Here is a 16,487-nt window from a genome sequence, read left to right on the forward strand (position 1 = left end):
TCACGTGTTCTGGTAAGAATTTGCGCACGCGCGAATTCTCATTGTTCGAAAGACTGCGAATAATTGCTCCAAATGCTTTGCATCTTCAACTAGGCCGACAATTAAGTCGTCTCTTATCCTCCGGTTAATTGGTTGCTTACAACGTGGCGTACAGCCGATCGGAAAAGAGGAAAACCGTTTGTTAGATGCTGGCGACGATGGAGAGCAAAGAAACGACAAAAGCTATTTCTGTGTACGATCAGGGTTTATCTGTAGAGCTTAGAAACGCCTCTGTTCCGAAACTGTTGCCTATAATTATCGTAGCCTGAATTTGTTTTACCGAATTTGATTTTTCATCATTATTTAAATAGTTGGTGTATTTAATTTTTTTTGTGATATCTTGTTAGTACAGTAACTGTGGACATATATTAATTATATGCTGTACCATATCTCTAGGTGTCCTTTCTATATCCGGGAAGGATTTCTTACGTTCTTTTGCCAACGTGTTGTGGTCAGATTGTCTCCAAAACAGAAGCAGTCTTGGAAGGTTTTTCGTCTGAATCACAGGTTTTTTTATCGAAAGAGACACTTTCCTTAGTAAGTTTTAGTTACCCCTATATGGCTTTAGGCTTAGCCACCGGCGAAAACGGCAGCAGTTGTATTCTTCTCAACCGTGACGTTCACGTTTTTAGAATAATCTGCGTTTCGGAGGTGCTCAAAGCTAGAGTAGTCTCAACGTTGAGCAGATTTCCATTCAACAGCACGATTTTCTCTGTAGATGAGACATTTTTGGTTCTTGTGCATCCTCCTCTTTTCGGTCGGAATAATACAGCATTCTCGTGGCGCCGTATCGTCCTGCCCCTCTGGGTAAATTTCTTTTCTTTGTTCTTTAGCAGTAAAACGTGACGTTGGGCATATGTGAGTGCATGTAGTCATGTACCTTAGCCTGTGTCTTGAATATGGGCCTTACCTTTTTGTTTTTATCGGCTACTGAAAATAGAGCGTGTCCTACCGACCTACTTTTGTAGTCTATTAACATTGGCTTTATTTTGAAATCATTATTGGCGTTTCAGACATTTTAGTTTTAAATCATTGTTGAGAAACTTAATTTTTTTATTTACGTAGTGCGCGTTGAAGATTTTATAGTACGTACATAATGTTTAGGTCCTGCTTCAGTATCAATAGTCGAGGCTGTTTGCAAGAAGGTTTGCCTAAGGGACTCCTTGGCGACGGCTCCTGTCAAGTAACGTTCTTTCTTTTCTTTGTTTTTCTGCAGAGCTACGTAACTATTCTCTTTAGGTGGTATCCTGCGACGGTGGGGCAACGGTGTTATATTGGGGGAACAAACCCGATGGAACAAGTTGTTATTTTGGTTTGCTCGACTTTTGTGGAGATGCCGAATGCAGAAGTGGTAAATGTGTCAGAAAAAATCCGAAATGTGGCAAATGCCAAAAATGCGTGAGTGAAACGTTGAGTTTTCGTTGTGATGCTCACGCAAGAGGAACAGCTTGCGATGATGGTAATGCGTGCACAAACAATGACGTGTGTGATGGCAAGGGTACCTGCCATGGAAATATGTTCGCATGCTTGTTTTGCCAGAGTTGCAACGGCGTCGGATGCGGGCTAAACGAAGGCTTTTGCCTCATAGACGGCTTCTGCCAAGACGATAAACAAAGACGGGGTGCTATTGGTGATGAAGGCTGCCAGGTAATCAAAAAGCACCCATTTATACTCTATAGAGAAATTCGATTTTAATTTAGGAGTGCAATGTTGTGAAGCATACCACTCTGTGGAGCAGTGTGTCGGGAGGTAGTTGCGATGATAGCAATCTGTGTACCAAAGACGATCAGTGCAGAGATGGTAAATGCCGTGGCACCGCATTCTCTTGCGAAGCGTGTGAAGATTGCAATGGGAAAGGCTGCGAGTTGAAGAGTGGCTATTGCTTTATCGAATCTCGTTGCTACAGCAGCAGCGATGTCAATCCTAGCAATCCGTGCATGGTAGGTGCACAAGCAGTTTTGTTTGATTCTTTTGATTGTTCCAACGTTACTTTAGTCTTGCCAATCCTCCGTCAGTGACAGCGAATGGACGCCTCGCCCCGGGCAGAAATGTGATGACGGCCTTATCTGCACTCATACCGATACGTGCAATGCGAAAGGATTGTGCGTTGGAAATAAGCTAAATTGCGTGTCTCCTTGCCAATCGCGTGACGGCACAGACACATGTAAAACGCAAGGCTGTCTGACAGATAAATCAACGTGTGGTTGCCTCATTCCAAAGAATAATGATACAAACGTCTGCTACGAAAACAACGCTGCGAATCCAGTGAACGAGTGTCAGTACTGTAACATTGCAGCTGAAGGCGGTTACACATCGTGGACCAACCACCTTTCAATAACATGCAATGATGGTGATCCTTGTACCAGAGACGATAGGTGCGACACAGGAGCATGTAGAGGTACGGACTTTCGGAAAACGTGCGATCAGCACACAGTTGCTTCAAACCCGTGTGTCAGTGGAACGTACTGCAATGGATCGCAATGTCTTCCAACATATCATTTACCTAGGCATCGATGTTACGCCAACAAAGACGAATGCGATTATCCTGATCTCTTCTGTAGCGGTGACAGTGCTGAATGTCGTTACTGTGACGATAAGGGTCAATGTGCATCTGTGCTGAACGACACGAAACCTACGTCAGGCGTCGACCCAACAGATGCTCTTATTTCTGTTTTTAGATCTGGATCGTCAGATATTCTGTCCTTGGTTGAAGGTACCAACGGAAATTCGTATCTGATGTTGACGAACGATACGGAGATCAGAGTGAAGTTTGAAGGTTTTAAAGTTCCTTGTGACAATATCAGCATTGACTGGCAGCTGGTTGACACTGCAGACGGAGATTCGACAGTGTACTCGTCAAGTGGCCTTATCGAAATCTCCAGTGAAACCATTTATGTTGCAACTGTCTCCAAGCGTTTCACACTGACCAATGGAGGCACGTACAAAATCAAGGCGGTGGCTCGAAACGTAAGAGGAGCGGCTACGACGAAAGACTCGGAGGAAATTCTAGTCGATACGACTTCTCCTCTTCTTGGAAAGATTTATGACGGCGGACGACCTGGGCCCAATCTACTTTCTGATATTGATTTTCAGAGCGATAATAGCACGCTGTCTTTTCACTGGGATCCCACCACTGTGAAGGACAATGAGAGTGGAATCGATACCACTAGCTACAGATTCGCTGTAGGCACCAGTGAAGGTGGCAGCGACGTTCAGGACTTTGTCGAGTCTGCGACCAGTGAAATAGCTAGTCTGACGCTGAGTCAGAACACTAGGTATTACATCACTGTCAAAGTGTTCAATAGAGCAGGCCTGTTTGCAGTTCAATCATCCAATGGAGTGACGGTGGATAGTACTCCTCCTATCGCTGGGACGTTGACTATCGTGAGAAACCAAACTAAATTGAATTATATTACGATACCAAGTCGTCATCTTGAGGCAACTTTGAAAGGCTGCATTGATCTTGAAAGTGGTATACACCAGATCGGTTTGACAGTTTGTGCAACGAGCGTAAGCAATCCTGGTGATTCGGCTTGCAATTCAGCCGGATATACACGCTACGATTGCCCAGATCCCGCTGACTGTTTGATAATTGTCACATTTCCGCAGTCCGACAGAATTTTTGTCAACGGAGTTTTTCAATCTGGTTACGCCTACAGAATTGATCTCATTGTTCAGAACGGAGCTCTTTTGACGAGCAGCGTCAGTTCAACTGAAGCCGTAGTCGATTACGATGCTCTCGTGCCTGGATCAGTTTTAGATGGTCATCTGAGAGACATTGACTATCAAAGCGTAAACACGTCTATGAACGCATCTTGGTCGGGCTTCGAGGACGAGCAGAGCGGTTTAGAATCCTGCTACTTGGCAATACACAAAAGGCACAGCAGTGTAAGCAGGAACACGTCTGTTATTTCTCCTTTCGAGATGGTTCCACTGGTTGGAAATGCATCTGTTCCTAATTTGAGATTGGAAGCGGAAACGACTTACGTCTCGCTTGTGCGATGCTTCAACAAAGCTGGCCTCTTTACAGACGTTTTTTCTGACGGTGTCTTCATCGATCCGTATCCTCCTATTCCTACAGAGATAGCCGACATTCGATTTGAAGATGACGTTAACGATGAACATATTGATAGAGATTATCAGGTGAAGAACTCTGGAGTGAAATCTAAGTGGACGGTTTTTCCGTCTGCGAGTGGCCTTGACGTGTGCGTCTGGTTTCTGGGTTTGAAAGGAAACGATTCTACAGTGACAGAAATTGTGGCAAGTCTATCTGTTTTGCCTACCAGCACCACAGTCAGCCATTCAATCAATATGACATTGAGTATTGCCTACTTTGCCGCAGTGCGTTGCACTAGTCGCGCAGGACTGTCGACAACAGTCTTTTCTGACGGAATCAGCGTCGATAACACGTTTCCAGTGGCCGGCTTTGTCTACGATTTGTGCCCCGATTTTTGCGGATTTGACACCGATGTCAGCTCCTCGCCTGACGGCACGGCTCTGAGATTTCGCTGGGAGGGCTTTCGCGATGCCGAAAGCGGTATCGATTTCTATGAGTGGAACTACGACCAAGAATGCAGCAAGGCGTACATTCTAGGCGCGTTTGAACGTCTCTCTGTGTCTTTACCGAATTTCGATCCAATCAGTCTCTCGATCATAATGTGCGGTACTGTGTCACTGTTCGAGGTGTCAACGGAGCTGGACTCAAATCAGGCAACAGTACAAATGGCGTTCTAATAGATACGTCTCCTCCTGTGTCAGTCTTGGTCAAAGATGGGCCTAATCCGTCTACAGATATTGACTATCAGTCGTCTACGGATACGATTTCATTTACTTGGTCACTAGTATCCGATCCAGAATCGTCTATTGTTTCACTAGAGACCGGTGTAGGAACGTCGCCAGGAGAGCATGACGTAGTTGCTCTGGTACGGTCTGCTACAGTTACGTCGCAGTCATTTTCTGGTCTGACGTTGGAAGACGACCATGTGTATTACTCGTCGGTGTGCGCCACTAACGGAGCTAGAATAAAGACGTGCTTCTATTCGGACGGAGTTCTTATAGACAGCACTCCACCGCAAAGAGGTCTTATTGTTCATGGTTTGATGTGGCCGGGACACAGATATCAGGCGGACGATAGGAAATTAGCCGCACATTGGTACGGATTTACAGACTTAGAAAGTACAGTTGAATACTTCGAATGGGCGGTTGGTACGTCACCAAATGGAACAGACGTGAGAGATTATGTCAATGTAGGATCGAATGTTACATTTGAAGCTGATTTGTACCTTCAGAATGGAAAAGAATACTTTGTGTCCGTGCTGGGCTACAATAGAGCGGGACTGAGTGTTGCTGGGGCTTCAGACGGCGTGACAGTGGACATAACTCCTCCCACTCCAGGAGAAGTGACAGTGACTCTTACATGGCCATCGACTCCATATGGAGTCTTCGTCTCATGGGAGAATTTTACAGACGCGGAAAGTCCAGTGTGGTATTACAAATGTGCAGTTGGTACCACGAGGTGTGGAGCTCAAGCGCGTGCTTACCGGAACGCTGGCAGAAACGCATCAGCTCTGTTTTTTGAGATTGATTTCGTATCAGGCCTGACGTATTACGCTTCTGTGGTAGGGCGAAACCGAGCTGGTCTTTCGTCGAAAGTCTGCTCAGATGGAGCACTGTATGATGATAGTCCGCCTATCGGAGGATCAGTTCGCGACGGAGAGGCTACGTCAGATATTGATTATACATCTTTATTTTCGTCGATGTCCTTCAATTGGGATAAATTTGAAGATGATCACAGCGGAATTTTGCAATGTTTTGCTGGAATTGGGACTACAAACAGCACAAGTGACGTTCAGGATTTTGTTGCTGTGTCCAAGGCGGTTACGACATACACTTTCTTGTCTCTGCAACTACATCAAGGTGTGAAATACTATGCGTTGGTGCGCTGTACTAACGGAAAAGGACTGGGAACAACTGTGTCATCTAACGGGGTAACGGTTGACGCTACGCCACCGTCATCTGGTGACGTCCGCACGCTCTCTTATCAGTCTTCACTTACCGCTATACGAGCGTGGTGGGATATTTTTACTGACTCAGAAAGTCTTATTAGTGGATACAATTGGTCCATAGGAAGTGAAGAGCCAACCAGTCAAAACGTGCTTCCTTTCACTGATGTAATTAAGTACCTCTGCTGTTGCTTTGTCTCTCAACTTGACTGCACATGTGACGTACTTTGTAACGGTCAGAGCTTTCAACTTGGCGGGTTTATCGTCGACGAAGTCTTCAGAAGGATTAGTCGTAGACACGTCGCCGCCTGAATCCGGCATTGTGCTTGACGGAGTAAGTGGTGACGATGTCGACTGGTGGCGGAGTGACAGAGGCTTCGGGGCGCATTGGACCGAGTTTGTTGACAAGGAAAGCGCTATTTCCGGCTATAGATGGTCAATTGGAACGAATGGTGGTGGGTGCCAAGTTCTCATTTCTAGTTACGTGGCTAATAACACCACCGGCTACTGTCAAAGTTGTGTATTTGTTCCTGGAGTCGAATACATTGTGACGGTTGAAGCGACTAACGGAGCTGGACTGAAAAGTGAAGCTTTTTCCGACGGGTTTGTCGTGGATTTGACTGAACCTAATTCAGGCGCAATATCGGTACTTAGATGGAAATCAAACCGTGAATTGCAGATGCATTGGACAGGTGCTAGTGACGACGACTCCGGCATAGCAGAATGTTGGCTGATTGGAGAATTTCCTAATGGGACGTCAGTTCAAACAATTTTAGCCAACTTCGAGTCTCAAACGGTGACTGTCGACGTCATGGAGTCTACATCAGCTTCCTCAGTTCTGGTATATGTCGAATGCACGAACAAAGCTAATATGACGTCAAGAACACTATCAAAGAGCGTTGACGCATCTCCTCCAGAGTCGGGTTCACTCCGCTTGTTTGGCTACGATAGTCATTCTGTCATTGTCGAAGTGAGACACTTTTATGACCTTGAGTCTGCCATTGAGAAAACGGAGCTTCAGTTCACGGTAAATTCATCAAACCAAACGAGGATATTGTGGCCCTACTTTGGTTCTCGCTACACGTTTCTGTCAGATCAAGCTCTTTATGGAAGAACCATAAACATCGCAGCAAGAGCAGTTAACTTTGTTGGACTTTGGTCAAGCCTTGTGCTACGCAAGTTTCATTTAGTTGAAGTCGAAGGTATTAATGCGTCAGACTGCTGCGATATAAATGTCAAGTATAACGCATCGGTTATCGACATATCGTGGAATTGGAAGAACGGGATGAACAACAGATCGCTAGAGCGTGGGTATCACTATCGCTTGGGCATTGGGACAGTCGCTGGAGGAATTCAAATTCTTCCTTTCACATCTGTGAATTCATCTAGAAGATTTATCTGTACAAACTGCATTGTACTGCAAGGTTTGTACTTCCACGTCACTCTTCACGCTTCTTTTGACGGCTTTCAAACGCACCTGAACGTACCGTCATCTCCTGTGCTAATTGACCTAACTCCGCCGGTAGCTGGCAAAGTGATTGATGGAGAGGATAAAGACGAAGATTTCTACGCTGTCAATGAAACCGTCAGACTTGCTTGGTGTGACTACAGCGATCCAGAAAGTCCGATTCGTCAGTGCTCAGTCTCTATAGTTGACAGCAGTTCGTTCGCGCCTATATGGACTACCAGTGTCACCTCTAACGGAAAAGGCAGCGTTGCGATAGATTTTTCTCAGAATCGGTGGCGTGAAAGTAAACGAGTCTTTACTGCTGTTGAATGTTTCACCGAACTTGGATTATCGGCTCATTCCAGATCTGATGGATTTGTTTTAGATTCAACTCCGCCTACGAAAGGACAAGTATCCTTTAGTATATCTGGCGTGCAGAAAACTGGCCAGACAGACGTAATGGGAGCTTGGACCGAGTTCTTGGACGACGAATCAGGAATAAAGGAGTACTTTTTATCTATCGTCGACAATGAGGAAAGGTCGCTTTACGAGAAAAGCGTTTTGGCTTCGACATCGTTTTCTACTTCCCTGAATTTGACCGCACAAATGGAATATCGGTTAACTGTTCGAGCAACAAATGGAGCCAACATGCATTCAAGTAGCAAGTCACCTTGGATTATTCACGACGTTACCGCTCCTATAGGAGCTCACGTCTATGATGGAGCCGGTAGATATGACATAGATTACCAGTTTTCAATCAAAGGATATTCGTCTTCTTGGGGAAGAATGACTGATGACGAGACTAACATTGTCGACTGCATCTGGTTTGTCGGAACTACGCCTGGAGGCAGTCAATTTATGGCTCCGCAATCTGTTGGACAAAGGACAAACGGAAGTTGCATTCACTGTATTCTAGTTCCGGGGATGACATTGTACTCTACAGTCTCATGTTACAATTCGGCTGGATACGAAACGTCCGTTTCTTCCGATGGCCTGACGATTGACACAACGTCTCCAATGACGGGAAAAGTCTACGACGGAAGAGGAAGGCAGGACAAGGCTTATCAGAAGGAATTTTCAGCTCTTGATTGCAGTTGGGACGGTTTCTTCGACGCCGAGAGTGGGATAGCAAAGTACAGCGTATGCCTAGGATCGTCGAAAGGAAAATGTAATATTCGTGAAAAGACTGGGCAAACGAATTCGACTGAATGGCATTTTGCGTCGTTGCATCTGAAGCACCGAGACTCGTACTACTGCTCCGTTTGGGGAACGAATAGAGCTGGACTGTCGGCGTCTTCCACGTCTGACGGCGTCCTCGCCGATTTGACAGCTCCACTGACTGGGACTGTCATCGATGGCACTAAGTCCGATCTCGACTGTCAGCACTCCAACGATTCTATTACTGCACGTTGGTACAATTTCTTCGACAACGAGTCGGACATTGCGTTCTACGAATGGGGCATCGGCTCAAAAAAAGGCCACGACGACCTTCTTCCTTTTGCGTTGACTGGAGCTAACCAGACCGCCAGCGCTCGGTTGAACGTTGGCGTTGGCGCCAAACGTACGCTGGTTTTTGTTACTGTTCGTGCTCAAAATGGAGCTGGGAGCACGAGTTATGCATCGTCAGATGGCCTGCGGCTTCTTGAACCGGCCTCTGCTCTCTCAGCCGGTTGTGTTTCTTTTGGTGGAGGATAAGTTAACATATTCGTGCACTGCAAACGTTGTATATACGTATATATACGTATAGTGGTACCGTGACTTCGAAACGGTTATCTAACACGCCCAGCACAAGACCCACGGACATTGTTTACTGTTTTCAGTTACGGCAGCGACGACAGAACGGCGATTTCCAATCGTCGCTTGTCTACCAAATGAGATCTCTTATTCGTTTGCGTTGTTCTATTGTGTAAATGGTAAATACTGTCCGTGGGAGTGGCCGCTCTCGTGCTGGGCGTGTTCTCCTAATTAACTCCAGAAGATCAAAGGAGAGATCAAAGGGTTGCCAACACCCGGCCATCTTCTCCTTTTGGCTAATAGTTTCTATATGCGCAAGCGCAAATAAACAAAACTATGGAATCCGTCGTCGGAAAGACGGCCCGCACCTTCGCCGGTGCGTTGCCATGTCCTACTAGGTTGGTTTCAGCTTTCTTCACCGCCATCGCCAACAAAAAAGTGAAACGCGTCGCCCAATTCGTGTTGGAATATCCAGACCAGTGGAAAACCGTTGTAAACGAGGTGTGTAACATTGTATCTGCCTGTCGTGCAGCATAGTTTAGTTTACCAAGTGTCCTAAAGTGTGCCTTTTACTCCCGTAACGGCAACGTACACCTCGAAAAGAACTAGATAACTAATACCTACAGACCCAGTGGAAACTAAATTGGGGTTCGTGTAGGACGGCGTGAATGCCATGAAGTATGCAATTATCTGCAACTCTTTGGACGTGGCTAAGCATCTTCTCTCGGCGGGTTGGGAAATCGAAAGTGCGGTCGACGAGGTTGCGTAATCCTCTTTAATTATTTAGGGCTATTTTTGATTTTTTAATAATAGATTAGAACAACTGCGTTTCTCTTTGCTGTCAATCGGGGATCTGTTAAAAGCGTCGACTTTTTTGTGAGGAAGGGCTGCAACATCCATGCAATGAATGATGTCAGGGCTCAAACAAATAATTTACCTTCTTTTGTTTTCTAACTTTTTTTCAGCATGGAAATGGAGCTCTGGCTTTGGCGTGTTTCCGAGGTCATCTTCCAATGGTGAAGAGAGTCACTAAATTTGGCTTCTCCGTCAACGAAACACACGCAGTATAGTTTCTATATGTCGTCTTAAATGATTGCGCTAATTTCATGTCATGTAGAATGGCTACACCCCGTTGCACTGTGCAGCTGATCGTGGGCATGTGGAAACTGCTTCATATCTAATTGAGAATGGAGCCAAACTTGAAGCTATGACTACGGTATTTGATTTGAAGCAGCTATGAAATCCTTGCACTTTCTTTTGTGTTAGTCTGGGCGTACGCCTTTTCTTGTCGCTTGTTCATTTGATCGCGTTGACATCATTGATCTTCTGGTTTCCAAAGGCTGCAACATTTACGTCAAGGAAAAGGTGCGCTTTTTATCTACAATTAGTATATTTTTACATCTTTGTAGCGAGGGGATGGAGCCCTGGCAATAGCGAGTTGGAATGGAAACCTGAGAGTTGCTGAGAAATTGATTCACCTCGGTTTAGACCCTAACGAAGAAGAAGTGGTATAGGCAACCGACGTGATGGCGTTATTAGCGCCGCATTTATCGTTCAGGATGGCTACGCATCTTTGCACTGGGCCGCTAAAAATGGACGCGTTAAAGTAGCTGAATTTCTTATCAGCAAAGGAGCCAGACTCGAAGGTCGAACCGATGTCAGTTTTGATTGTTTACCTCCGCATGCAATATATAGCTTTTGTTTCCCAGTCTGGACACACGCCTTTTCTTGTGGCGTGTGACTGCCAGTGCGTGGACATGATCGATCTGCTGATCGCTGAAGGTTGCGATGTACGTTCCAAAAGCAAGGTCAGATGCTTTGCTTCCGTTCGTAAATGTGAATAGGTGACGACTGTAGAGAGGAGACGGCGCCTTGGCAATGGCTAGTTGGAAAGGAAATTTTGTGATTGCTAAGAAATTAATTCAACTGGGACTGGACATCAACGAATCTCATTTTGTAAGACCGCTCTTCGCGTTGTTTCTGTAATGCATTATCTTTCCTCTAGTGCGGCTATACTTCTTTGCACTGGGCAGTTGCCAAAGGGCATCTCAAGCTAGCAGACTTTCTTATTGAAAAGGGGGCTTGTCTGGAAGCTGAAAGCAAAGTGATGGTTTCTTTTTAGCGCTCTTTGTCGGCAAATGTTTTTCTTTTGATAGGTGGCTGAAACCCCCTTTCTTGTTGCTTGCAATTCCGAGCGAATTGATTTGGTCGAGTTCCTGGTATCGAAAAATTGCAATATTCATGCCAAGAGCGAGGCAATGTTTTCGGGAATGCGTGCTTGCTAGAAAGTTAAAAACTGAGCTTTTGTGCAGGAAGGAGATGGAGCCCTGGCAACTGCAATTTCTAGAGGAAACCTTGGACTTGCCGAGAAGTTGCTTCAACTCGGATTGGACGTCAACGAACGTCTATCTGTGCGTCTTCACTGACTTGATTTTGGCAGCACTTGATTTATTCATTTAGCGTGGTTTTACTTTCTTGCACCAGGCAGCTAGCAAAAGGCATCGTGTACTCGCAGAATTTCTTATTGATCATGGTGCAGAGCTTGAAGCTAAAGACGAGGTTGGATTCTCTTTTTCTAGGAACTTTTTTTGTTGATATCAGTTGTCAATCTTATAATTTTTTCACTATGTAGAACGGAGACACTCCGATTCTTTGTTGCATCACAGCCGGCGATCTGCATATGCTACAACTTTTGTTACAAAAGGGATGCAACATTCATGCAAAGAATAAGGAAGGTCTTTCATGCGACATGTTTACGCCAATGACTATAACTTTCAGATTGGTATTGGAGCGTTGGCTACAGCGAGTGTCAGTGGAAAGGTCGAAATGGCATTAAAACTTCTCAAAATTGAGTGCTTGGTGAATGAAACAGACTATGTAAGTCATTGCGTGTTCTGTTTTTTTTTTTGTTGAATTGTTACCGCGTTATCATCTGACTAGTTTGGTCGTACTTCACTCCATATGGCAGCTAAGTGGAATAGACCGGCGGTTGCCGATCTTCTTATTAATTGGGGCGCCAACGTCGAAGCTCGAGACAAAGTTTAATTTAATTACTATTTAAAAGATAAAAAGGCAAGTTTTGTTTTCTAACTTTTTAGTGGGGGCGAACGCCGTTTCTGCATGCCGTTTGTAATGGACAGACAGCTGATTTTCTTCTAAGCAAAGGCTGCAATATTCATGCTTTTGATAAGGCAATTTTCAAGCTTTTCTGCCCGTACATGGCTTTGAAAAAGCTTACTAGGAAAAATATGGGGCATTGGCGTTAGCCTGCATTGAAAACCATTACGATGTAGCAGAATCACTAATAGCAAAATTTCGTAACGAGGTTTTTCTTATATTAGCTCGTTTGAATATCTATGCAGTTCTTGTAATCAGGATTTGAACGCAGTTCTTCATATGGTTGCTCAGCGGGATTTTGATAGAGTAACTGACCTGATGATCTCGAGAGGTGCCAACTGCGAAGTTCGAGATAAGGTGTATACATATATCGTTATGCGTTCTTTACTTCGTTGTTAATATAGTCATTTTCTAGTGGGGCTGCACTCCTCTTCTGACGGCTATTGAATTTGGCTCTGATAACGTCATTGAGCTGCTGTTAGAAAAAGGTTGCAGTGTTTTTGCATTGACAGAAAAGGGCGAATCTGTTTTGGATGTGGCGCTAATGGGAGGAAGAATAGATTTATTTCATCGCTTTGTCAAAGCGGGAATCAAAGCCTCGCAATTATCGCAGGTGTAGTCAAAGTGAAAAAAAATCGAGTCTATGGTTGAAATTGTAATCAGGAGAGTCGACGTTTTCTGTTCAAAGCGGCAGCTAAAGGAAGTGAAGCAGCTGCTCATTTTCTTAAAGAGGTTGAATTGGGCTGATTGGCTGAGCGATTTCAGACAATGATCGCTTTTTATCAGATTAATATTATACAGTGCTCTGAAAATCCTTTGAAATGGACTTCTCCTCAGGAATGCTGCCAATTGCCTTTTGTGTCCTTGAGAAATGTATGTCTTTAGGAAAGAGACGATCTGCTGCAGGAAATCGATTTGCTTCATAGCAAGTTGGCAGAGCGACAGGTTCGTGTTCCCTCTCGAAAAGAGGATGAATTAAGAACGGAAGAGAGCTTTAGAGCTGGTACCCAAGTGAGAGCTTTTTATTGCATAGCGCGAGACTGTAGCGATATTGAAAATTCCAGAGAAAGGGATGGCGGCAAGAGGTAGAAGAAGTGTCTTATGCCTTGTCTAGAAGTGAAGGAATATTGGCTCGCTTGCGGGATTCGGCCAGAGAAATGAAAGCGGTCCACAAGGCTAAAGAAGCAGCTTATAAGGCAGTTATTAGTAAGTAGACTCATGCATTCACTATATATGTGCTGCGTCAATATACTGCTGGCTTTTTTAGCGAGATTAGAAAGCAAAGTAGAAGAGAAAAACAGGATAATTCAGTCTCAAGCTCACGAAATTGGTAGGTGATTTGGTGGTTTCGGGTTTCCTAACTAACATTTGTCTGTCTTGTAAGCGCAACTAAAGGCTTCTGCTGAAGATAAGGAAGTTCAAATTGAAAGAGGACGAAAAGAGACCGATGCTTTGAGACACGGCAATGGTAGATAATATTTGCCCCTAGAAGTGATTTGTCAAATTCTTCAATTTAGCAAAAAATGTCGACTTACTTCAAAAACGATTGGCTGCAGCTGAAAACGAAAACCGTAAATTTTTCATTGAGCGTTGCAAGCTTAACGTTTCGTCAAATACTTCAGTGCAACTAAGAGCTACTGCTGGGGAAAGAGATCTTCAGATTGAAAGTGCAAGAAAAGAGAACTCTGAAATGAAACTTGAGCACGGTAGGAAACTTCGCAGAGACGTTATAGCGTTTTGTAATATTTTATGTTTGCAGCAAGATTTGTCCGTCTTTACAGGGAAAGATTTGCTGTAGCGGAAGAGAGGCACAGTAAGTGCATCCTGAATCTTACTGTTTCCATGCCTAAGAGTCTGTCAAATTTCTCATTTATTTAAAGCGCTTCTTGAAACCGCAGTTGAAGAAGCAAACCTCCAAATTGAGACCGCCAAAAAGGAGCATGATTCTCTAAGACTCGAACACGGTATGGATCACTGATTAAATATCAGGAATGCACTTGTCGATTGAACTGTACTTGTAGCTAAATTAAATGACCTTTATCAAGAAACACAAGCCGAGTTGAGGGCTCTCATTGGAGAAAAAGCCGAGAAGGAGAACCTACTAAAGGAAGCAAGAGCACAGGAAGAATTTATTCACATTCCAGTTGAAGACGTCAAAATGACGGACATCAAACTCGGGGAAGGTGGCTATGGAGGTGGTAGTCAATAGTAATACTCTTTGAACCAACCTGATTAATATTGTTGCGTTTAGAAGTGAGAGTGGGTTACTGGCGTGGATGCCCTGTTGCTGTCAAAATGTTCTACGAGTTTCTGAATACTGACTACCACCTTCGTCTCTTTCAGCAAGAAATTACCGTATGCGTTCGCGCCCGCCATCCCAACGTCGTCTTCCTATGCGGCGTAACCACGGAGAACGGCGTTCCATTCCGAATTATCACCGAACTTCTCGAAGGCTCGCTTGCTGACGTAATCAAGGCCGCTCTTCGCACGAAGTGGCCTCTGTCGCTACGAGAGCAGATCGACCTGGCTTTGGGAACGACGGCTGGAATCGCGTATCTTCACCAGCTCGGACCCGATGGTGTTCTTCACGGTGACATTCGTCCTTCCAACGTGGTCATAACGTCGTTGATGGAGGCTAAAGTATGCGATTTGGGTGCCGCTCGCTTAGCCGAAATGTCTCTCTCCGCCGGACCGTTGAGTCCCCAATATTTGGCTCCGGAACGAAGGCCAGATAAGGGTCCCGGTGCTTCGCGTAATACGAAGATGGCCGACGTGTGTAGTTTAGGAGTTGCTCTTGTTGAATTGATGACTGGGGAACTATCCGTCGCCAGTCATCGATTCGAACAAGCGGCTGACGTCGGTCATCCCGCGGTGAAGAATATGTGTCGCGATATGATCTGCGTTGATCCGTACGCGAGGCCGACTGCCGCCGAGTGTTTGGCTCTATTAGAACGAGTTCAAGAGTCAGAGGAATATCATCGGTGCTACCCGAAAAGATTAGTCAAAGGTAGGCTGCATGGAGAAGATCAGGTCACTTTGGTATTTCCTATGTTGCCACAGCGTCGCTCCGTAAAAAGTTACATTTCTTAGACTTTTTTTCGTTGCCTATTCTCTCTTATAGGATCCCCTCTGTTATTGACTTACATTGATTACTGCATTTAGCGTACGTAGATTCTGCTTCCAACTTTGTGATTTTATTTTAGAGTACTACAATAATACCGGAAGTATAGACACTCCGAAATGAATAAGCCAATCGAATGTCAGTACTTCAACGATTCTATTACTGCACGTTTGCACAATTTCTTCGGCAACGAGTCTGGCATTGCGTTCTATGAATGGGGGGGAGGGGGGCATCGGTTCGCGAACAGAGGCAACGACGGTCCTTTTGCATCCACTAGCTGGACTTAACGAACGCGTTTGGACGTTGACGCCAATCGCACGCTGGTTTTTGTTATTATATGGTCTAATAAGAGTTCGAAAGTGCGTCATGGGTGTGACGTCGCTGCGCATGCAGCGCGCTAAGCATGTCTCCCATCTTTTCTCGTTCTTCACGAGTCGCACGCGACTGGGTCTATCGGCCAGGTTCTAAAGATCGATCTGTAAGAACAGATCACGGACGTGAGATCTCTCCTGTGGGGAATCTTCTTCGGGGAGATCAACCACGCCGTAGACGGTATAGACACATAATTCGCTATTTATTTAGCTACTTGACTATCATTGCAGGTCGACTCTACGCTTAGATGTTGAAGATACGTGCATTCGAAGCTTCCCAACGTATATTCCAACGAAGTACGAATGTCAATAAGAATTTTCACGTCAATTAAAAATTTATTTTATTTCTTAGTGTAATCAAATGGTTGGGGTTCGTATATGACGGCTCAAAAGAATTTAATTAACAAGACGGCTAGTTTCTATCTAATTTCTGCAGGGAGATCATTTGTCAATGCATCGTTTGTCAGCGTAGCTTCAAACGCTTATCGTTATTATATGAGTATCAGCAATAAGTGACGTCACCAGACGAGCTTTAATAAATATTTATATTTATTCTGTTTATTTATAGTTGCACTGGTGCCTTGTTCTTCTCATAGTTGCTAAGTATCCCGAACATATGATCCTTTGCACTTCTTCGACCAAATGGAAATAAAATT

The 16,487-nt window shown here is 44.8% G+C and overlaps 3 protein-coding genes across 3 annotated transcripts; all 3 read left to right on the forward strand.

Annotated features, from left to right (window-relative positions):
- Nucleotides 1–9,558: 9,558 nt before the first annotated feature.
- LOC136193950 (putative ankyrin repeat protein RF_0381) lies at nt 9,559–11,648 on the forward strand. Its single transcript, XM_065982960.1, has 13 exons — nt 9,559–9,723; nt 9,881–9,982; nt 10,036–10,134; nt 10,188–10,286; nt 10,340–10,438; nt 10,489–10,587; nt 10,632–10,730; nt 10,781–10,879; nt 10,932–11,030; nt 11,080–11,178; nt 11,228–11,326; nt 11,379–11,477; nt 11,535–11,648. Exons 1-13 carry the CDS (start codon nt 9,559–9,561, stop codon nt 11,646–11,648), a joined length of 1,371 nt encoding a protein of 456 aa, XP_065839032.1.
- A 40-nt stretch (nt 11,649–11,688) lies between these two features.
- LOC136193734 (serine/threonine-protein phosphatase 6 regulatory ankyrin repeat subunit C-like) lies at nt 11,689–13,241 on the forward strand. The gene is made up of 9 exons (XM_065982686.1): nt 11,689–11,781; nt 11,855–11,957; nt 12,001–12,099; nt 12,163–12,261; nt 12,321–12,547; nt 12,598–12,696; nt 12,755–12,952; nt 13,003–13,071; nt 13,126–13,241. Exons 1-5 carry the CDS (start codon nt 11,753–11,755, stop codon nt 12,486–12,488), a joined length of 498 nt encoding a protein of 165 aa, XP_065838758.1. The 5' UTR covers nt 11,689–11,752; the 3' UTR covers nt 12,489–12,547; nt 12,598–12,696; nt 12,755–12,952; nt 13,003–13,071; nt 13,126–13,241.
- On the forward strand, nt 12,619–15,486 carry LOC136193951 (uncharacterized). Its single transcript, XM_065982961.1, has 12 exons — nt 12,619–12,696; nt 12,755–12,952; nt 13,225–13,350; nt 13,404–13,545; nt 13,607–13,669; nt 13,724–13,807; nt 13,857–13,910; nt 13,962–14,045; nt 14,099–14,152; nt 14,220–14,303; nt 14,361–14,534; nt 14,591–15,486. Exons 1-12 carry the CDS (start codon nt 12,619–12,621, stop codon nt 15,427–15,429), a joined length of 1,980 nt encoding a protein of 659 aa, XP_065839033.1. The 3' UTR covers nt 15,430–15,486.
- Nucleotides 15,487–16,487: the final 1,001 nt, after the last annotated feature.

This window comes from Oscarella lobularis, chromosome 12 (assembly GCF_947507565.1).
Source record: "Oscarella lobularis chromosome 12, ooOscLobu1.1, whole genome shotgun sequence".
Classification (NCBI taxonomy): domain Eukaryota; kingdom Metazoa; phylum Porifera; class Homoscleromorpha; order Homosclerophorida; family Oscarellidae; genus Oscarella; species Oscarella lobularis.